The sequence below is a fragment of the Podarcis bocagei genome, assembly GCF_964188305.1.
Source record: "Podarcis bocagei genome assembly, chromosome: 9".
In the NCBI taxonomy this organism is placed as follows: domain Eukaryota; kingdom Metazoa; phylum Chordata; class Lepidosauria; order Squamata; family Lacertidae; genus Podarcis; species Podarcis bocagei.
The window spans coordinates 12,565,901-12,588,933 of NC_138134.1; the positions used below are offsets into that span (position 1 = coordinate 12,565,901).

General features: G+C 40.4%; 1 protein-coding gene and 1 long non-coding RNA gene across 7 annotated transcripts in view; one reads left to right on the forward strand and one right to left on the reverse strand.

Moving 5' to 3' along the window:
- RBPJ (recombination signal binding protein for immunoglobulin kappa J region) overlaps positions 1-23,033 on the forward strand; it is an 87,794-nt gene that overhangs the window by 59,745 nt on the left and 5,016 nt on the right. For all 6 annotated transcript variants that reach the window (XM_081207812.1, XM_081207809.1, XM_081207808.1 and 3 more), the window contains 7 exons: positions 9,530-9,568; positions 12,335-12,430; positions 14,913-15,078; positions 16,172-16,346; positions 19,019-19,156; positions 19,263-19,375; positions 21,494-21,634. In XM_081207812.1, the coding sequence (XP_081063938.1) occupies positions 12,342-12,430; positions 14,913-15,078; positions 16,172-16,346; positions 19,019-19,156; positions 19,263-19,375; positions 21,494-21,634 (822 nt within the window). In that variant the 5' untranslated portion in view covers positions 9,530-9,568; positions 12,335-12,341. The remainder of the gene's footprint in view (positions 1-9,529; positions 9,569-12,334; positions 12,431-14,912; positions 15,079-16,171; positions 16,347-19,018; positions 19,157-19,262; positions 19,376-21,493; positions 21,635-23,033) is intronic.
- Positions 1-23,033, reverse strand: part of LOC308594685 — a 201,794-nt gene that overhangs the window by 19,643 nt on the left and 159,118 nt on the right. The gene's annotated exons all lie outside the window — the stretch shown is intronic.

Genomic DNA, 23,033 nt, shown 5'->3' on the forward strand with positions numbered 1-23,033 from the left:
TGAATTTTGTGGAAACATTTCAGCTGCTGTGGATCCTTTTTCTTTAGCTTAAAAAAACTTTGCAGCTACAAGTTGCTACAAGTGGAGCTCCTCTCAGTAGCTGGCAGGTGGCGGCTGCTAGTTTCCTTCTTCAGAAAGTCCTGGATGCATTAGCCACTTGCTTATTTGTGAAAGCTTGCCCACCCCCCCGAAATTCCTAGAATGATACTGCATTCAGGAAAGTTGGGGGAAGTGTGTTGACAGGTGGGGGAAGCTAAAGAGAAGAGCTCTGATATTGCCACTGTTTTTACACAATATTTTGAATGAATTTAGAATTACTGAGCATGGCATGTCATTATTGGTCCATTTACCTTTATGTGCTAAAGGCTGTTACCTACAGCAAAAGTTGAATATGGGAAAATAAATAAGTAATGTCATTTTAAACATTTCTGGCATTTAAAAATATTTATCTGGTTGAACAACATGGATTAGAAATTAATGAAATTATTGTCGGATATGTTGCTTTGCTTGTACAAGTACTACCACTTCAGACCAATTTTAATTATTTCACTCAAACATTCATTTACTTTTTTGGGTCATGAGTTGAGTGTAGATGAATTATTTGATTAACTCGGGTGCTTTGTCTTGAGAAAAATGTAATTGTTTCTGGTTGGAGCAGTGTGCGCTCTCTGCCTTGGGCTGAATTGTAGCATGAATGAGGTGGCAAAGCTTTTGGAGTTCACTGGAACTTCTACTGCCACTTTTAAAAAAAATTAAAGTAGTTATTGGAGTGATTCACTGCGTGCTTTGTCTAGGGTTAAATTCCTTTTTCATCTGCTGGTTTTTGTTGCTGTTTTACCAAGATGTGGGTGAGTGAGCTGAATGGAGTTGCTCTCTCTCAGTTCTGGTCTGGGTGCTTGTTTCAGAATCAGCATAGATTAGAGGGTTGGGGAGAAGCAGTTGCTGTCTTCTACAAGAATTCTGCCTCTCCAGTCTTCCTGTTGGCTTTGAGTGCCAGTTTTGAGTGTTCATATATTATGTTACATACTCAGGAAACATTAGAATCCTATTAGAATATCACCCACTCCACTGCTCACCAGTCTCTTTAGCTGAGCTGGGAGTCATAGTCTCAGATTTGGGGTTGAGGACTGCTGGGATGATTGCCCTGGGGGGAGCTCAGCACCCATGCTAAGTGCTTTGTCTATGGTGGCTGAAAAATTCATGAGTGCCATGACAGTTGTGGGGCTGTTACAACATGTCATCAGCCTAACACATCCTGGACAGAAGGATGGTGGTCTGAAGGTAGATTTTATATTGACTCCCTTGTTATGGCTGGACCACATTCTGTGGAGGTTTAGCTTGTTGCTTTATCCCTTCCATGGTTGGAGGAACCTATTAGAATAGTCAATCCCAGAGACTAATGGATTCTGAGGGATTTTCAGCTAGTGTGGCTGGTATTTTTGTCAGAGTCCTGATTACTTTCTGGAATATAGATGGAGGACTTGGGCATTTAGCATAATCGCTCCCAAGTGCCCTTTTGCAAGGAGCAGAGCCCATTAAGCTCCTTAGTATACACCTGAGCTGAGGGCAGGGAAGCAGTTTGGGAGACAGCAAGAGTGCAGATGGAGAAGGACTAATAAGTTCAATCAGACAAAAACAAGAGCACATTATCTATTTGCCTATTCTGTGTCATGAAGGAGGTGAAGAAGCAGTTTTTGTCCACCACTAGTGAAGCACTTCCAAGTGTTTTGGGGCCTTTTGCAAACTGGACATCCCTTGGAGGCACACTGCATCATGTTTGCTAAGCACTTTGAGGACATTCATCACATCACTGATGCCAATATTATTGCACATCAATCAACTCAGTTATCTAGGCCAACTAGTTCAGGTTTATTGGGTGACTTTTGATTTTGTAAGACATACAGATGTGAATCCAGGGTATAGTAGGCAAAAGACAATTGTGGTTAAGACAGTGAGATTGGAGCTAGGTTCTTCCTGCCACCTCTGCCAGTGGTAAAATAATGTAAACAACAAAAAAGTTGCTGCAGCTGTTAAAGGTTAAAAAAAACAACCCACCTCTCTCATTGGCGGTTACTTTGCTGTATATCTCTTAAAACCTGGGGGAATGCTTCTCCATTTCACCACTAGTGAATGGGTCTTCAAAATTTGGGGGGCATTTGGGCTCAAGAGTACACTGCATATTACTCAAACCTTAAATAATACACCTTTTTGAGACAGGGAAGCATGCGTAAGACTTTTTTATTTTGAATTTTTAGTTACCATTTGTTAAGACAATTGCTAATCTTTCCATTCCCTTTTGCAGTAATTTAAAAACTATTCTGCATTTGATTAACCTTTTCCCATGTTGCCATGCCTGCTGCAGAATATTTAAGTTTTGTAGAAGATCACAGGTGCACGATCAATTCCACTGGGGCACTTTAGACTTTACCACCACGTTGTGAACTCTTTGGCAAATTTCTAAATGCCAGGCAGAGGAATAAGTGACTTCTCTAAAGCACGAGTGAATGCCTTTGAGTATGTAGCATTAGAAATAAATTGGACCATGGGAGAAAAAATAAACACACCATCGTAAATAAAGGTGAAAAGCACACTACTATTGCATTGATGTTCTCCAGCAAAACAGCAGCCATTTACGTAAATGGAGCCTTGGACTTTTCAACTTGTTTGTAGTAAGAGTAAAAGTTTGCTGGGGCATGGCGGTTGTTGTCCTTTTGTCTTTACATAGTGCCGTGATGTGACATTTTGCCTGTCCATGAACTTCTAAAATGACTGAGGTGACATGGTCATAGAAAGGTTAGTGCAGTTTAATAGAAATGGTAGTTGATCTTATGATAGACATGGGCATGTAGTCCAATTTTTTTTAATTTTTTGTGGTTTAAATGAGACAGAGAGCTTTCTCTCTCAGTATGTGTAGTATTTGATTAATATCACACAACAGTGAACTCTTGACTTTCACTTGAAACCACAAAGAAATGATGAAAAGACATCTTTACAAGCCATGCACAAAAATGCCTTTTGAAATAAAGGCCTTACTGTTGATCATCACTCTTGTTTTCTCATATTAACAATGTTCAAACTGCTATATTCATTCTATGGTTATTTGATTTACACATGGAAAATGAAATAAAGGGTGGAAATTTAAAATGCAAAAATGATTTTTAAGTTCTTGGCATCCTTCTGTCTCAAGAGGCAATGGAGTTCGCCTCCATGGGTGAAGTCAAATTGCTGCGTTACCAGCACTAAAGTGACCTCCAAGGGGTGCAAGCCTGGGCAGTATGTATGGAGGTCCTGGCCTCGCTGATGTGGTCCAAAGGAAAGCAGATCAATGTGTTTGGCACCAACGTGGCTCTGTAGTTGCCAGAAATAGGGCTACAAGATGCCATCCAGCCATCTTGGAGACTGTTCTCCAGATTAGTGTAGGGTTTACAATTATTATTATTATTATTATTATTATTATTATTATTATTATCCTTTTCTTTTCTCGGAAGATATCCTGCAAGGCAGCGGAAGTTTAGGATCAGAGTTTTCCATTTCTTAGATGGGCTACCTTCCCAGTCTGGCAAGCCCCTTCCCCTCACTTCCCTCATTCAAAAAATGCCTTCTTGACCATTGGACCCACTGTTCGGTCTTGTCTGCTCAGTTCACCAGAGTCTGTCTTTACATGCAGGGAAAGATCCTATCTGAGGGTTTGAGACCCATTGGTTACTCTCACCTGGTTTAGCTGGCCAGTTGGAGCCGTTTCCTGGGGTATAGTTACTCTTGCATACTGAGAGCTTCTAGGAGCCACAGGTGGTGGTGATGATGATGATGATAATAATTTTAAAAAATTATACCCCACCCATCTGGCTGGGTTTCCCCAGCCACTCTGGGTGGCTTCCAACAAAATATTAAAATACAGTAGTCGGTCAAACATTAAAAGCTTCCCTAAACAGGGCTGCCTTCAGCTGCCTTCTAAAAGTCTGGAATACTGTAGTTGTTTTTCTCTTTGACATCTGGTGGGAGGGCATTCCACAGGATGGGTGCCACTACCGAGAAGGCCCTCTGCCTGGTTCCCTGTAACTTGGCTTCTCACAGCGAGAGAACCACCAGAAGGCCCTTGGCACTGGACCTCAGTGTCCGGGCAGAACAATGGGGGTGGAGACGCTCCTAGAGGTGAGAGCTGAGTGCAGAGTGGGGACCAAAAGTATACAAACTACCCACTTTTTCCCTTACTGATTTTAAGTATCAGTTGAGTAAAGCAGGTAGATGGACACAATGTTATTTGATTAGATATGCCTTGCTATCGTTTTCCCAAGGCGTTTAAGTAGAATGCATTAGGTTCACAATCCCCTTTCCCATTTTATCCTACATAATTTCTATGAGGCATTGAGGAATAAGTTGCTCAAGGCCACCAATGAACTTCATGGCTGAACAGAGATTTGAATCCAGATATTCCCACATTAAAAACATTAAAAATTGTCCACTATATTGCAGTGGTTACACAAAAAAGAGTAATCTTATGATAAAGTCAGCTATCCTGGAATATTGAAAATAAGGATGCAGCTTAGAGAAAGATTTCTGAAATACTTTGTCTTGATTTATTTTGTTTCTAATCTTCAAATTTGCCCAGCTTTTCTATTTAAGCTTGCTTTCTTCTTTTTTTAAAAAAAACTGTTTATGGAAATTAATTTCAACTGATTAGTTGCATTGTATCAACTATTTCCAGAAGATTTCCTAATAACCAGGGTAGATGTTATATTTTTCTAGTCCTGGAATTATTCTTGTAAATTTTGTCTCAGATATACATGTTCGACCCACAAAACTGAACATAACTGTCTATGTATGCAACCTGTTGTTTTCTGGGGCTGAAATAGCAGTGGTGGAAGATCAGGTTAGCTTATCCGTATTGTTCAAGTCTGATTTATGTAGATAAAATATAAAATATATGTATGGGTGGGATATGAAACCTCTCAAGAGGTCAACAAATTTTGGGGAAGCTTCAAGCTGGGAAAGAAGGGATAGTTCCCAATTGGAACTGAACAGGGGAATGAAAGTATTCCTGAAATTTCCCTGAGATGCAGAAACTATGTCTGTTTTAAGTTTTTAAAATACTGTGAAAAATGGGGTCCAGGTTGTTCTTGCTTGCCTACTGCATGTCAAGCATGACGTAAGACTTTGGTTATATGCACCTCGCCTGTAATAATATATTTTGTCATTGTTATATATTTGCAAATGCTTGTGTCACATGTGATGTCATACGTGTAGGAAGCATTTACATGATATCTGAACTCATTACCACACTTCATATGCTCTCTATATGAAACGTGGCATGTTAATGAGCATAATACAGTTACCATTTAAGTATGGTTGTGTGAATCAGTCCTATGCATCTTTGCAGTGCCCTGTTTGAAGTGACTTGCAGTGGAATATGCAAACAATATCAATCAATAATTTCTGGAATCTTTTTACTAAGAATCTTTCCAATGCAGTCATTATTTTGCCGTCTAGGTTTTGCAGCTTTCCATTCAGAGGGTGTAATTTCCTGGTGTTGGCTTTAAATATCCAAAAAACAAAGGCACTGGTGTTCATCAAAATACAACTCTTCATTCATTTATTTTTTTTTGCTAAAGGAGGAGGCAAAGGCAGAGGGTGAAGAAAGAGCTGTGAGTGGAGAGGGCCCCTTTCTCCATCCTTTGGACACCCTGGGAATCTCAGCAAACTTTCTGCACCTAGAACTGGGTGCAGCTGAATATGACACAGTTGTGGGCAGCCTAAGGAACTGCCATCCACCTTGGGCCTGCCTGTAGAAAGCAAGTCTAGAGTAAGAGACTAGGGTGATGTCTGCTGTTTGCAGGAACTCTTCTCATTGTGAGACTTTTGTGGGTGAGCTGAAAGTTTGTTTAGACCCTTGGTAAAAACTGGGGGGATGGTTGTATCAGAAGGAAAATGTATTGATACTGATTTTTATATATTGGCAACTTTTTATTAATGTAACTTAAAATATGTAACTGTATTCTTATAATGTTTTGTTTAAATTGTCTGTTGTTGCTTCTTTTTTGTACACTGTTTAGAGATGACAAAGATACTTTCCAGATTACTTCTGTATTACCTTCAGGCGACCAAGTTGGAAAGCTTTGGTGAACTGGAAATTTATTTATTTATTTAGGTCATCTGTTTGTCACAATGAGTAGGTGAGGTAGCCAAAATATTTGGACTGATTTATAACTCAGTCAGTCAGAACTGTTTGCAAGAAATTATCAAAAATACAAACATTATAGAAGTACGTTTTAACACAGGTGGTCTCTAGCACACAGGACTGCAAGTTGTAGAAGTAAGTTCTGTCAATATGTTGAGCTGGTGTATGTCTGCATATTGTATGCATATATAGATTATTTCACCACAGATAATTTTTGGAGTTTCGTGGTATTTAAGTACATAGGAATCCTAGGATACGAGTAACAGATTAATTGGTAGGATACATATTATTTATATAAAGATAATTGAATTTACACTTTATTTTCCCAATTTTTACTTGGTTAAGAAAATGTCAGGAAATTGATCAGTTCATTATGCATGAAAATGGAGGAGTCATTAAAATTGCTAATTTAAGAGAGTTCTAGTTTTAATTTATGTAGTTGATTAGAACTGCATTATTTGTCTTGGTTGTCAAAAATCTGAATTATGAACTGATTTATTAGAATTAACGATGTCTATATAAAGCTCAGAGACAAATAGGTTATTGAAATATGACCCAAAAGGTAGAAATAACTGTCTAAGAGGATCATCAAGGGAAAACTTTCAACAGAGTAGAATCTTATTATTATTAAATTAAAAGCTTCCAAGGCCAGAGCCCCTTAGGAGATGTTGAAGAGAGAGAAAAGGTGTGCAAGAATAGTTATGTGTGAGAGAAAGGAGGCAGCAAATGAAATTGGATGAAAGGGAGAGAATTAGAAAATAAAACCTCATCTGAGCAAATTTAAGACTAGGAAACAAACTATTAAAAGCTGGACACAATCTTCAGCCTCAAAGGTAGACTGCTTGAGTGAAAGGAGAGAGAAAGCTGATTGAAGAATGAAAACTATGCTACTATAGAAGCATTAATGAAAGGAAGAGAAAATACATTTTGATCCAGGATATATCTTAAAATTAACAAGAATCCCATAAGACGAACACCACCTTTTAAAGGATATTTAAAATTTGGATCAGACTATAGTTGTAGAATGCACTTAATATTTAAATGTTGGGATTCAGTTTAAGCAATAATAAGTCATAAGGTATAATATATTATATTAAGGTATAATATATTATATATTATTTAAGATATAATAAGGCATAAGCTTCCTTAACTGTGAACCTTTATGAGTAAGAAATCAACATATCTATCCAGATCTACACCAGAACTCTTTCTGAACACTCGCTCTCTGAAAATTCAGTGAGATTGAGAATTAAATGTTCGAGGCATAGGGTTGTATTAAGTCTTATGTAGAATAGACAGATTGAAATTAATGAACCTGAGTCATGTCCATTAACTTCAGTGGGTCTGCTCTGAGTAGGACTAGTGTTTAATATTCCCCATAATCTTCTTTTTGTTAAGTTACAGGCTTTTCTTAAGAAAGATTGGATTATAGCTGACATACAGGAATTAGTTCACGGATATTAAGACTGACAGAGCCCAGGCAGCAGCAGCAGTCACTGAATAAGGACGAATAAACACCCTAATGACAGGGAAAGTTGAAGATTTAACAGAGGCTATAATTGGCTGCATTCAGACAATCAAATCTTATATTTGAAGCCAAGATATAAACAGGTTGCAACACCACACACCTGTTTACCATCGTCCTTCACTCAAGCTAGCAAATAAGCCAGGAACCTCTGTTAGCCAAAGCATGGTCAACTTGGTTAATAGTTATAAACAGTGTTCAAAAGGTGACAGGTGCATTTTGCTCCTGGCTTTCAGACACTTGTGACCAAGTGAAGATGCCTGGGTGCCAGGATGGTGCCTGAAGTCTCCACCATTTGAAGGTGCATGCCTGGGGATCCTTGAATCTTAACTGTTTTCACACACTAGCAACACATCCTGTAGAATCCTGTTATGTTTTATCTGTACAATCAGAATGAATTTCAGAAACCCAAACCTTGTATTGAGAAATTTGATATTTGAGCCATCTCATCCAAAAATGGCAAATAAACAATCCGTTTTGGTGACTGTAACCCTATTTTAAGGAGCAATTTTGTACCTAGCTTATATGTCTTTAGTTTCTAGCACTGGTTATAAATAAAAAGAGCCAGGGCCTCCATGTCTGGCAGCCATTAACCACATTTTCCTGCTTTGGACGTAGTGGAAAGCTATGGGTCATGGCTTTCTGAGTTACTTGCCTGCTCATGTGAAGGAAGGAACAAAGTGACAGTTCCATACATTTGCTTGCTTACTTACGGAGTGAAGCAAATATTCTCCTTTTTATTTCTCGTGCTCTTTACTATTCTGATATGGATTTGTTTATGCAAAGGAATTTCTGTAAATTATATTTATTTTATGTATTGAAAACAGGTTTTCGCAATAATTTTTCGTATAAATTTGGTCTTGGGGTTTGTTTGTTCTGTTGCCATAGTGTGATAATAGTCATGCATCTGGAGGTGGTTCTACACACAGGGGGGAAACCCCCGCTATAAATAAGTCAGAAATTAAATCATTATAACAAAAGAAAAGAAAAGAAAAACCCTATGCAAAAACACTATCGAAAGAATAAAAAAATTCCTTCCAGTAGCACCTTAAAGACCAACTAAGTTAGTTCTTGGTATGAGCTTTCGTGTGCATGCACACTTCTTCAGATACACTGAAACATAAATCCTGTTTCAGTGTATCTGAAGAAGTGTGCATGCACACAAAAGCTCATACCAAGAACTAACTTAGTTGGTCTTAAAGGTGCTACTGGAAGGATTTTTTTTTTTATTTTGACTATGGCAGACCAACACGGCTACCTATCTGTCACTATAGAAAGGTTTGTGCTCTCTGGTGTCATCTGGTGTTGCGTGTTTATAATGCATTCAAATCACTTTTTTTTTACTAATGTAGCTGAGTCCTGGGTTTTCTTCTGCTGCAGTTACTATTTTTTGAACTGCTAACTGATGTTAACAGGCATAAAATTTTGATTTCTTTTATTCATCGAGAAAGCACAATTTAAAAAAAATCATTAACAATGTGAATTTTCATATGTCTTTAAAAAAAACTTATGCTGCATAGCACATCCATGCTATAATGAATGGCTTAACTGGAAAAAGTTAGATCTGCCATTTTTAATAGGGCTTTAAAGTTTGGAGAGACCCAGGAAAGCGTAAAGAACTGCATATTTTAAACACTTCTTTAGCAGGATTGTGCTGCTCTGTTAGGCTTGCAGATCGAGTTAAAAGTTCATATACTCTGTTAGGTGGACAGACTGAAACTGCAATCTGTACATGTATACCTTGGAGGAAGATATACTCAACACAGTGAGCTATACCTCTGAGTAAGAAATGTTACAAATGACTGTTTTGTGTGTTTTTCTGCTTACAGGAAATTTGGTGAGCGACCTCAACCTAAACGGCTCACCAGGTAAGACATAATTATTTGTGTTGCTAGATCCTAGTTTATGCAATTAGTGTCTTAGTTCCTTCAGACTTTGGGCAGGCAATTGCATGGTTCACTGTTGTTAATTCATGGGTTTTTTGAACTATGTATGAAGATCTAGTTGTCATAAAAACAGGTTGGAGCTTAGCCTTTTCCCAATATGCTAAATTTGTTTGTGCAAGTATGTTTCCCCCCCTGGAGAAATTACATTTGACCATGTAACTCTATTCCTAGCTGTAATTTGAAGTGATACACTCTAAGAACAGTTTTACTATTGCATCTGTTATTGGAATGAACTAGACCTAAATACACACTGGATTCCTTTCTTGTCCCATCTTGAAAATACAATTTTTATGACAATGTTTTGTAAAAAGAATGGTGAAGTCAAGTCAAACCAACTATGGAATAATTCTTCACCTCTACATTTTTATTAGGTCAGTTTTCAACCTAAAGGTACCACATTTATTAATTTTCAATATTTATAGACATCTTTTTCAGCTTTCAAAGTGAGTGTGCTATTAAACAGCACAATAAGATGCAGTCATATAATTTTTTATATTTATTTATCTATTTATTTATTAGATTTATATGCCACCCTTCATCATAAGATGCCGAGGCTGTTCACAGCCCATAAAGTACTAAAATTATGAAATGTTTGCAACAACAAAAAAATGTCTTGCAGCCCTTCTGTTTAAATGCAGGTTTTTCCAAAGTCAGTAGGCCAGCGCAGTAAAAGCACTCCTTTTTCGAGGGAGTTCTGAATTCAGTGACGGCATGTTAATCTGGGCTGGATCACCTGACTACAACTGGATTACACAAATGCATGCACCTACACACCGTGGATTGCCTTTTTGACCTTTTTAAATAATGGAAATTCTAAACACACAACAATCCAGGCATTTAGTTATTTATGTAGACCTTCTCCTCATCTAAAACAGCTTCCAGAGTGGCCTAGGTACCCCTCATTATACTTAGGTTAGACCACTCACTGATAAAGGGCTAAAGAGCTTGAACTGGATGAGAATTTCTTACCATTGGACAATATATACTTTCTTGATGCCTTTTACTGTTGTCGAAATATTCAGCTACCCCTTTTTTTAAGTTGTAACTTTCACAATTTTATTAGTACATTTTGTGTCTGGTCTTTCCAGTGTTAAATCATACCCTGTTCCTTGGCAAAACACTAGATTTTGAATCCTTTTTTTCCTGTTGCTTTAGTTTGTATTCTCCAAACAGTCCTCCTGCAGACAAATGTTCTATTTTATCTGTATGTTAGCATTATTTGCAATGCGGGTTCTCTCCTAGTAGCCAAGGACAAAGCTAAAGTTTACAGTTCGTGACAATGGGGTGGCATTCAATATTGTGAATGGAAGCAGCCTTTTGTTCTGTGAACAGAAGCTGTTCCCACTCCCTGGAGCACCAGTGTGGAATGCTAGTCATAATTTTCAGAAAGACAGTGGAACATGCATGTTATTTCTTCTTCCCCTCTCTTGATAGCCTACTAGGGACGCCTTTGAAAAGTAATCATTTCCACAGGTTCTGCCCTATGATAACTGCATATTGTTCAAAATGAAATGGGAAAGTACTGGTAATCTTAAGCAGCAAATCCCCTAACTATAGGCAGATGTCAGCATCCTAACACGTTTGTCTTAGCTGCTTTTGGTTCATGTGCATTTAGAAAAATTTCTAGCAAATACAGAATTAGGGATACATCCAGGAATGTATTTTGGAATGAGTTCCTGCTTGCTCTATAGTTAAGCCATTAAAAGGCATGTAATTCCAACCAGAGTATACTTTGAGGCTGAACAATTTAACAGTTTAACATTTTTCTCCTTTTTTTAAAAAAAAAAGGTTTAAAAATACAGTCGTACCTCCAGTTAACGTATCCCTCTGGTTACGTAAACTTTGGGATAACCCGGTAAGCGGCCTACCTGGAAGTATATTCCTGGGATTTTGCCACATGCGCAGAAGCACTCTTCCGCCATGCCTGTGTGCGCAGAAGTGATCTCTCTGGTTGTGAAAACGTCGGGATCCAGCCGGACCTCTGGACGGATCCCGTCCACAACCAGAAGTACCACTATATTCGACTCTTGAAAGAGGCTGTTTATCCTTTCCGAGTAGAGCTAGAGTTTGTAGATAGGCTACTGCTTGTGAAGACAAAACAAATGAAAGTGCCTCAACTGTGTTAGGCTCTTGATCCATCTATCCTAGTAGTGTTTACTCCCAAAATCCACCACTGTCCAAAGGCAGGCTGATGTCTTTTCCAGCTCTGCTAGAAAGTAAGGGCCAGATCCCAAGTCCTTCTTTAAATCATGTATTCCACTAATTATAACCCTTGTAGTGGATAACTCTTAGACTTTCACTTCACTACTGTTGCCTGAGGACAGGGAGGTGCTTTCTGCAGGAGGACGGACTCAGAAACTAGGTTAAGCCACCTACACGCCCCTTGGCAACTCTGTAAGCCCCGCCAGTGAGCTACTTGAGGTTATAAAGGTATGTGCTTGCAGATATCTTGTACTCCACGCACTTGGGCTGCTTATTTTGCCGGAATATTTTTAAATATCAAAACTTAAAGCCAACATGGTGCCCTCCTTAAGTTTTTGGATTCCCACCTCCCATCAGCCCTGGCCAGCATAGCCACTGGTCAGGGACAATGACAGATGCAACGCCTGGAGACTACCTTTGCCATACAGCTTGTTTTTTTAATGAAGAGTATTTCTATTAATTTTATTGTGCCTTTTTAATTCTCAGGGAAGCAATGAGAAACTATTTAAAGGAGCGTGGTGATCAAACAGTCCTAATCCTTCATGCAAAGGTTGCACAGAAATCGTATGGAAATGAAAAGAGGTTAGTGTTGTGCTGTGTGCTCTCTATTGTGCCATTTTGAGACATTATGGGAAATGTCACACATAAAACAATCTTTGGCTGATCTAGAAGAACTTCAGGCATCCACAGTATCTTTTCTCCAGATTTCAGTAGTGCCATCTCAAAAGCTCTATAATACAGTGTAAGCTTGGTTTCAGGTTGTTTAAAATTGTTATATTTGTACAGTGTAAGTTTGTGTCCTTGGTTCTTCAAAATCCTGAAATTTGCTTTGGGTGGAGCTCCACCTAGTGTACACATAAAGGCTGGCTTGGTGTTTAGACGTTATTCAACTGGCCAAATGAGGAATGCTAATGAAACCTATATTAGTTTTTTTTTACAAAAATGTTTTCAGTATACTGGAGTGAAAAATTGGAGTGGAGATTATTCTGGGGATACTTTTAGTATCAGTTGATATTTTAGATAGAATCTTAACTTCTCTGGAATTTTTTTCCCGGTTTTCCCCTTGTTCCTATAGCTTTAAAAGTCAGCAGTTAGGCTCAAAAACAGCCTAACAAAACAGAATAAAAGCAGGTGTTTTTTGTGATTTTGGGGGTGATTTTTAAAAATTATTATTGGAGGTGTTACAACTCTATGCTGTGATCCCAATCTCCCCACCCTCCATCCTGGCATCAATTAAACAGCTTGCATTATCCCCAATGGAAGCTGTTGTTTTTTTTTTAAAGCATAAATTTGCTGCACAGGGAGACAAGGAGAGGAGAGAAAGAGAGAGAAGGTGATAAAGTGAAAGGGGGAAGAGAGAGACTGGAATGGAATGAATGAATGAATCATAGAATCATAAGAACTGGAAAGGACATCAAATCTCATATTTTTCCTGCCAGTGCTAGAAAAGCACTACCACAGCATCCTGATAGGTGGTCATCCAGACTCTGCTTAAAACCCTCCAGTGAAAGAGAGTCTGCCACCTTCCAAGGTAATATGGTTTTGGTGGGAGTGGGGATGTTAGAGAGAGGGAGGAGTGATCCACTTTTGACATTGGCCCCGTCCCCTATGGACCTGCTGCCCCTGACTGATTTTCTCCAAGAAAATGCAGTTCTGGGGATGGCAAAGACTCCCTACTCCTGTCTTACATTTGTCTTTCTTCAATGGGAAAATTAAGTACATGTTTGATGTCTCTAATAGAAATCAGTCAGGCTTAGAAGCATGCAATAAGCAGTAGTGCAGATACCTTTTATATTGTTATGGAGCCAAGGCTGTGTTGCTCTGTAATTCCACAGTCGCCTCCTATTGATTCTGAAAAAAGAGTATCCAGGAATTTCAGTTTTCGTTTTAAAAATAGTGTGTTTCTTCATCCTAAAACTGTAGCGATTGCTCTTTGAAAAAATATTATCATCATTATTTAAAGCATTTAGAGCTCTTCAGCCAAAAGTGTCCCCAGAGTGGCTTATTTCTAGTCAATTAACATAAGACTATATACAGTCAATAAAAAAACCAAAACCCTTCCCTCAGGCTTACAATAATAATAAAAAAGACACAAGGGAAAACAGACAGGGAGAAAGTGGGGGGGGGGGATCAAACTCAGAACATTGATTCTTGAATAGTTATTCTTATACTGATAGCTGGCACAGTATATTGGAAAATGTGAGAAATGCCTCATAAATCCTTGCAAAGTAGGAAATGAGTTTTAGTGTCCTGCATAGTTAGTTCCTTATGGCTAAGCAGGAGCAAAATAAAACTATGTATAGTTAGTAAATCTCTGCAAGCCATATCATTTATGTAGGTCATAGAACCCAGTTTCTCTCTCTCTCTTTCTATAATTTTTATTAAATTTTCTGCTTTACAATTTAAAATACTCATTTTGCATCCTTAAGATATGACTTCCCTTTTTCTCTTTCCATGGTTCATTTTACATATCATAAATCCCTGCATATTTTACAAAAACTATACCATTCAGTATTCCATTATTCCATCCATCAAAACTTATTTACACTGTTGAATTTATCTTAATGCTGCTAGCATTTTCAGTTGTACACAATTATTTCCCATATATTCAATAAACGTTTTCTGATCTTCTCTAAACGTATGTTCTTCTTGTTCTCTTGTTCTATATATTAAGTCTGCAAGTGGTGCATATTCTGTCAACTTAAGTTGCCATTCTTCTTTGGTTGACACCTCGCTCGTTTTCCATTTTGGGGCTAACAAAACACGGGCCACGGTAGTAACATACATAAATAACCTTTTTTAACACCTGGGAATTTCAGTCTGAATTATCCCCAGCAGAAAGGACTCTGTTGTTGTTGTTTTTTGGAAGGTACTTTTAATAATTTTTTTTCAATTCATTATGGATCATTTTCCAATGCTCTTTTACACTTTTACAAGTGCACCGCAGAACCCAGTTTCTCTTGCTTCAGATTTTGTTCAGAATTGTATGTATTTTGTACAGAATGCACACAGCTTTAACCAAATGCATTGAGCTTGAACCCAACACTCTGTTTTTCACCTTCAGGTTCTTTTGCCCCCCTCCCTGTGTCTATCTTATGGGTAGTGGGTGGAAGAAAAAAAAAGAACAGATGGAACGGGATGGCTGCTCTGAACAAGAGTCTCAACCATGCGCCTTTATTGGGATAGGTAATAGTGACCAAGAAATGCAGCAGTTAAATCTGGAAGGAAAGGTAGGATGAGTACAAATCTGTATTTTATATGCTAGCTCACTGATGTATTGAAGGCCTTCTGAGCAATAAACCAGCTTAAGAAGATAAAACATAGAACGTGGCGCTCCTTCTTGGGAGTAAGTCATTGACTGGGTCACTCTTTTCGTTCCCAGGAAAACGAGTAGATACTGACTGTGTACAAGAATTCATCCTATGTGTAAACCTGTTGTAAGGATTGTCTGGAGTAGGGGATACTAGACTGTTTGGATTGGGGGCGCATTTCAGAATTTGAACGTTTACGGACCTGATCTGTTTAAAATTAAGATTCCACATATGAGCATTTCTAATGCTAGTAGTGCAAACAAAAATGCAGCCAAGCATGCTGTACTTGGGTCCATAAAAACTGGACGTCTCATAATTCAGTAGCCACACATCTGTGATGCTTGCTAAGGAAGTATACAGCTCCCTGAAGTGTTTGAAAAGCCTCGTATGATTTTTAAAGCAGCATGCGTAGACCTTACTCAGATAGTTCATAATAATGTTGGTATATTTACGGCAACCTGGGATGCTGGGGAAATTGCTTACATCCCTAGATGTCAAGGGGGATTAATTGAAGTCTCTTGTAGTATCATAGTCCTAGCTTTTCTCTATGAAGAAGCATTTCACTCCCTGACCAACCGGAGAGAAAAAAAGGTTGAACAGCGTTCTGTGCCTGTAGGTAGTTAGTTGCCTAAATCTTAGGGTTTGTTAATTGATTGTATTATAGGGAGATGCCTTAGTCCAGTATAAGTCAAGTCCATGCTTTCCTTTAATCATGGGTACCACAGCCCAGTTCTCTTACTGTTACTTCCCTGTTGCTGCCACCTATATGTCCCATATGCTTCAGACAATCCCATAGAACATGACTGATCATTTCCTCCATTCCGCAAACCTCGTGACGTTTGGAGTCAGTCCTCCCAGTCTTGATAAGCCCTCAGAAGAGCACAAAGCCTGGTCAGAACTCTGAACAGATCAGCTAACAAATTGCCTTAGCACGTAATGCTTTGAAGTCATAATTTGTCCTTCTGTTGCTACTTAAAACTTCTAATGAATTGATTCCTGTTCTTATCCACAGAACTATTGCACAGCTAAAACCTTGTACATATCTGACTCCGACAAGCGAAAGCACTTCATGTTATCGGTAAAAATGTTCTATGGCAATAGCGATGATATTGGTGTGTTCCTCAGTAAACGAATCAAAGTAATTTCCAAACCATCTAAAAAGAAACAGTCCCTGAAGAATGCAGATTGTAAGTATTGATTTTGCAAGCTGCTTTGTACAGCACAGTGCCACCTTTATTTGTATGTCATAATTTTCAAATGAGAAAATGCCTTTAATCGTGCGTTGGGTGTGTATGTAGGAATAGCAGTGCTGCCATATGATAACGTGATCTAGCAATTTAGAAGGGCATGAACCTTTATAACAAATACATCATAGAATTGTAGAGTTGGAAAGGACCCTGAGGACCCCCTGCAATGCAGGGATATGGAGCTGTCCCATATGAGGATCAAACTTGAAACCTTAGCATTATCAGTACTGTGGTCTAGCCAACTGAGCTATAAATAAGGTAATAAAAAAAAAGTGGTTTAGACCACAGTGACACTTGTGTCCCAACTGAGCTATACACCTGAATGACACCCTTTAACTTTTGAAAGGGTGATTTCTTCAACTTGCCACTACAGTATTCTGGAACATGCAGTGCATTGTTTGCTGGGCAGAACCCAATTCAGACCATAGGGAGGGTCAAATGTGAGAATGTTGCCCCACATAATATACTCCCTATGTATACAAAACTACATGGATAAGTTGGTAAGATAGCTTCCACCCCCACCCCACCCCCCAAGTACTCAAAGTACTTTATCTGTTTCCCAAAAAATGGTTTACAGTCTTTGAAATTTTATAATAGAATGAACTTCTAAAAAAGCAAATTAAGAGACTTGGGACTTTCAAAGGGTGATAGCCAGTGCTGTGTGAGTGAATGACTGCTTGCGTAACAGGTTTTCTTTTTCTGTCATTCCCATACCCCCGGTAGCCTTCCACACGCCCAGCCTTTGAGCAGATCACCTTGCCCTCAGGCAGACTGGCGATGGTGTGGGGGGGGGGTAGGGGAAATCCATTGGACCAGTGGTGTCCATTCCACTGGTGGATGCCAGGGTCCATCTGTTGGCATCCATCTTTCTCAACAGACAATGGAGTGCACATCCGGGAATGAAGCCAAACCGCTGGAGAATCACAGCTACTGCTGTAGCTGCAGAAGCCAGTTAATTGTACAGTAGTACCTCAGGTTACTCCTGCCAACCTAGCAGTTCAAAAGCACGTCAAAGTGCAAGTAGATAAATAGGTACCACTCTGGCGGGAAGGTAAACAGCGTTTCCGTGCGCTGCTCTGGTTCACCAGAAGTGGCTTAGTCATGCTGGCCACATGACCCGGAAGCTGTACGCTGGCTCCCTCGGCCAATAAAGCGAGATGAGCGCCGCAACCCCAGAGTTGGTCACGACTGGACCTAATGATCAGGGGTCCCTTTACCTTTACCTCAGGTTAAGTACTTAAGTCGTTCCAGAGGTCCGTTCTTAACCTGAAACTGTTCTTAACCTGAAGCACCACTTTAGCTAAAGGGGTCTCCTGCTGCCGCCGCGCTGCCAGAGCACGATTTCTGTTCTCATCCTGAAGCAAAGTTCTTAACCTGAAGCACTATTTCTGGGTCTGTAACCTGAAGCGTATGTAACCCAAGGTACCATTGTAATTGCTGCCTCCTGCGTTGCTTTTGCTGCATTAGCAGCACCAAAGTGACCTCTGGGGCACAAGACTGGGCAGTGTGTATGGAGATCGTGGGCTGCCCAGATGACAATGCCGCCCTCTTTGGCACCAGCTTGCCTGCAGGAGTTGCCAGGAGGCGGTGTACAAAACACCACCCAACTATCTTAGGGACTCCATTCTGGATTTGTGTAGCGTTTACTCCTAAGCATTTTCTTCTCCTGAAGATGTCCTGTAAGGCAGCATGTAATTTTACCTGTAGCGTTACATAATTACCAGGTGAAATAGTCCCTGTAGGAAACCCTCTTGAGAGGTGTAAGTGCCAAGTGTGACACTTCATTTCAGCCAGGGAGATGGATAGGACGTTGCTGTCTCATAGCTAATATTGCTGCCTTCCCTGCTACTCTTGTAAAATGCAAAGCTGGAGCTCGTAACGTTTGCAGATGATCAGATCTGTTATCCTACATCATAAATTGCAGCCCAAGTGGGAAGTGCAGAAGTGTCAGTCACTTCCCTTCTGCTTCCCACTAAATGTACTAACTTCTAAGCTAGTGCTCAGATGTGTTAGAATGGTGGTGTGGTGCAGAATATTGGCCATGTTGACCTCTATTTTGGTGGGTTCCAGACACTCTGAGAAAACAGCTAGGCAAAGCTGCACACAAAGAAGCTGCTTGATTTTACAATTTTAGTATTTAGAGGAGGTGGTGGAGGGGAAACAGTGCCAAGATTTGGAATAAGGCCTACAGAGGATGGTTGAAAGGGATACCTGGCATATTAATTTCAAACACTGGAATTAGAAGGAAATGCTTTGTTTTTGCTGCTTTGGAGAAAAACAGTCGGCTGCAGTTGGCTTGTGAATCTGTTACTATGGCCACATTTAAGGAATTTTAATTTTATATATGTTTAAAATGAAGCATACATTCCAAATTTCTGAAGTAGGTTGGCATCAGGAATGTGCTTTCTTATATATACACATTCTCTGGATTTTAGCTTTGCAACTAAAAACATTTAAGTACTTTTGGAAGGAATATGTAGCAATAGATTATTAGAGTTGCTGCCTAGATTATTTTTGCATGCATGGGCTTTTCATGCAAATCTTTATAGCTTAACAGTCTGTTCTAAAGACTGACATATTTAAATATCTGGCTTGTTGGTTTGTTTTTGCAGTGTGCATTGCATCGGGGACAAAAGTGGCACTATTCAATAGACTTCGGTCGCAAACAGTTAGCACGAGATACTTGCACGTGGAGGGAGGAAACTTCCATGCCAGCTCGCAACAGTGGGGAGCATTTTACATTCACCTCTGTAAGTAAAGCTTGCAATTGAAAACCCATACTTGTCTGTTCTGTGTGATTGCTTTTGGAATCTATTGATCTCCTTGCATACTAAGACCTTTTCTTTTCCTCTGCAGTGGATGATGATGAATCGGAAGGTGAAGAATTCACAGTTCGAGATGGCTACATTCATTATGGGCAGACGGTTAAACTTGTTTGTTCTGTCACTGGCATGGCACTCCCAAGACTGGTATATTTGTTTTTAATTTTTAGATCTAGTATTATATTTATATCCCACCTTACTTCCAAAGAAAGGTACACGGTTCTCCCTCTCTCCATTTTACCCTCTCAACAAAGCCCCAAGAGGTAGTTTAGGCTAAGATAGTGGCTGGTCACCCAGGGAGCTTCATGGTTGTGTAGGGATATGAATCCTGGTCTCGGATCCTGGGCCAACAAACTAACCACTGCATGTATGCTACAACAGCAGCAAGAATACTCATTGCAAAGTATTGGAAGACACAAGATTTACCCACTCTGGAAGAATGGCAGATGAAGGTGATGGACTATATGGAACTGGCGGAAAAGACTGGCAGAATCCGAGACCAGGGAGAAGAGTCGGTGGAAGAAGATTGGAAGAAATTTAAAGACTATTTACAGAAATATTGTAAAATTAATGAGTGTTAGAATGATGTTGGATAGAAACTAAGTGGTTTTTAGCTGCAATACTATAAGGGAATATGAAAAATGGATTACTAATAGGTAAAGATTTAATGTTACAATATTTTAAGATTAAAGTTTAGGATAAACAAAGAGGGGAAGGATTTGCTGAACCAACAAACTGAATTGGAATACAAAAAAGGGAGGCGTGAGGAGGTCCGGGAAACAAGCTAATGAAAAATAAGTAATGGAAAGACTGAGTTGTTTTTAATTATTTTTATTTTGTATTTTTCTTTTTTCTATTTTTATTTTGTAATATTTTGAAAATCTTAATAAATATCTTATTAAAAAAAACAAAAAACTAACCACTACACCACACTGGATCTTTACTCCTTTGCTAATGTGTGTGTGTGTGTGTGTGTGTGTGTGCGCGCGCACACACACACACACACACTTGTTAAAGAATAGAGAACTGAGAATATAGTTTTTAACTGATAATCAGTCTTTAAAAGCTACCAGGCTGGTTATGCATAGCTGTTAATGGTTGTAAACTATAGTATGTTTTGATATACATTTGGTTTTGTGCAAGCTATACCAATGTAGAACAGTATAAGGCACTGTTTCAAAGTCCAAATCCATATTATCAATTTACTACAATATGCTTAGTGCTTAAATGAAAGTGCCTCCTGTAGTTTGTTAGGTTTGATGAACTATAGAAGCTTCATATGAACACGGATGATGTGTTTAACTGGCTCCTGATAAAAAATTCCTTCCAGTAGCACCTTAAAGACCAACTAAGTTAGTTCTTGGTATGAGCTTTCGTGTGCATGCACACTTCTTCAGATACACTGAAACAGAAGTTGCCAGACCCTTCTATATAGTGAGAAGGTGGGGAGAAGCTGCTGAATTGCAACTCATTACCAAACTTAAAACCATGGAGAGACCTGGTCTGAACAAAGACATTGGATTCTTATCTCATTATACATGACTAAGCCATTTCTCACCTTCTCACCCCTTGCCTTTTCCTGTAAGACCTATTACAGTCGTTAAGTGTCGTCAACAGGCTCATCTCAGCTATCTGCCAATCTCCCATTCCCACCACCCTTCTGAGTAATACCCCTCCCCACCTTCTCACTATATAGAAGGGTCTGGCAATTTCTGTTTCAGTGTATCTGAAGAAGTGTGCATGCACACGAAAGTTCATACCAAGAAGAAGAAGAGTTTGGACTTGATATCCCGCCTTTCACTCCCCTTCAGGAGTCTCAAAGCGGCTAACAATCTCCTTTCACTTCCTCCCCCACAACAAACACTCTGTGGGGTGAGTGGGGCTGAGAGACTTCAGAGAAGTGTGACTGGCCCAAGGTCACCCAGCAGCTGCATGTGGAGGAGCGGAGACGCGAACCCGGTTCCCCTGATTACGAGTCCACCACTCTTAACCACTACACCACACTGGCTCTCGAACTAACTTAGTTGGTCTTTAAGGTGCTACTGGAAGGAATTTTTTATTTTGACTATGGCAGACCAACACGGCTACCTATCTGTAACTGGCTCCTGATACTTGATGAATCCCTCCCACAGTTAGAATCCCTCAAGCGCTCTTTTGATACCAAATATATTCACATACAAGTTCACTTCTGCCGCTTTTCAGTGCCCAGAAACAAGTTGCATTTTGATTCCAAGTGTGTCTTATGTGCACTTTTTTTATCTACAGATAATTCGAAAAGTGGACAAACAGACCGCATTGCTAGATGCAGACGATCCAGTGTCACAGCTCCATAAGTGTGCGTTCTACCTTAAAGATACCGAACGAATGTACTTGTGCCTTTCCCAGGAGCGAATCATCCAATTTCAAGTGAGTTAGTTGACAAACGGGTAATATTACACGTCGGCATAATCTCACACTGCAGCAGTGCCAATCCAAAGGGAACAGAGTACACAAAGTTCCAGCTCCTGGTCTGGAGCTGTTGAAAGGAGCGGGGTGGCAGGGCTCAGCAATTCCTGGATCAGATTCGCTGCTAGCGGGAAAGATTGTACATAGCACTGCACACCTTTGTTGCAGATCAGACCTTTCCTTTGAGGTTTAGCTGAGGTTTCAGAAGCTTGCCTCATCCTGCAAAGTATTTTAGAACTAGCTGTGGAGCTGCAAATTGATGCATAGCATGGCAGATGTTAGGAGCTTAGAGTGTGGTGGAGAGCTGCCTTGAAATGGATGCAACTACCGTATTTTTCGCTCTATAAGATGCATCAGACCATAAGACACACCTAATTTTTGGAGGAGGAAAATATTCTGAATCCCAGAACAGCAAGTGATACCTCTTGCTGTTCTGGCTTCTGGGATAGCCGTGCGAAGCCTCTTCAGTGGGATGAAGGCTCCCCCTGCCCTGAAGAGGCTTCGCACGGCTAAGTCAGAAGTTAGAACAGCAAGAGGGAGCGCTGCGCAGCGATCCCTCTTGCTGTTCTGGCTTCTGGGATAGCTGCGCAGCCTGCATTCGCTCCATAAGACGCACACACATTTCCCCTTACTTTTTAGGAGGGAAAAAGTTCCTCTTATAGAGAGAAAAATACCGTATTTTCCGCCCTATAGGACGCACCGGCCCATAGGACGCACCTAGTTTCCAGGGGGGAAATCAAGGAAAAAAATATGATTCCCTCCCCCCCCCCCTGCAGCTCTGGGAGCAGTGGACAGGCTGCACGCAGCCTGTGCGCTACTCCCAAGACCTTCTCCCTGCTTTTGCGGGAGGTGGCGGAATTCCCCCACCTCCCGCAAAAGCCCACAGGAGCCCCGCGTGACTCCTGCGGGCTTTTCGATCCGGGAGGGAGAAGCGACTGAAACAGCCAGTCAGTCCCTTCTTCCTCCTCGGGGAAAAGCCCCCAAGAGCGGTGCGCTCTTTAAAGGGTGCGCGGCTCCTGCGAGCTTTTCTAGGAGGTGGGGAAATTCCCCCACCTCCTAGAAAAGCCCGCAGAAGCCGCGGAGCCCCTTTAAAGAGCGCGCGGCTTTTGCCTGCTTTTGCGGGAGGTGGGGGAATTCCCCCATCTCCCGCAAAAGCCCAAAGGAGGGTTGGAGAGTAGCGGGAAGGCATCGCGCACCTTCCTGCAGCCCCCCATCCTCTTGGGCTGGCGATGGGGGAAACGCTGCTTTCCCCACCGCCAGCCTCGAAGCCGGGTTGGAGAGTAGCGGCAAGGTGTCGCACGCCTTCCCGCTGCCCCCCATCCTCTGGGGCTGGCGATGGGGGAAGCGCTGCTTTCCCCAC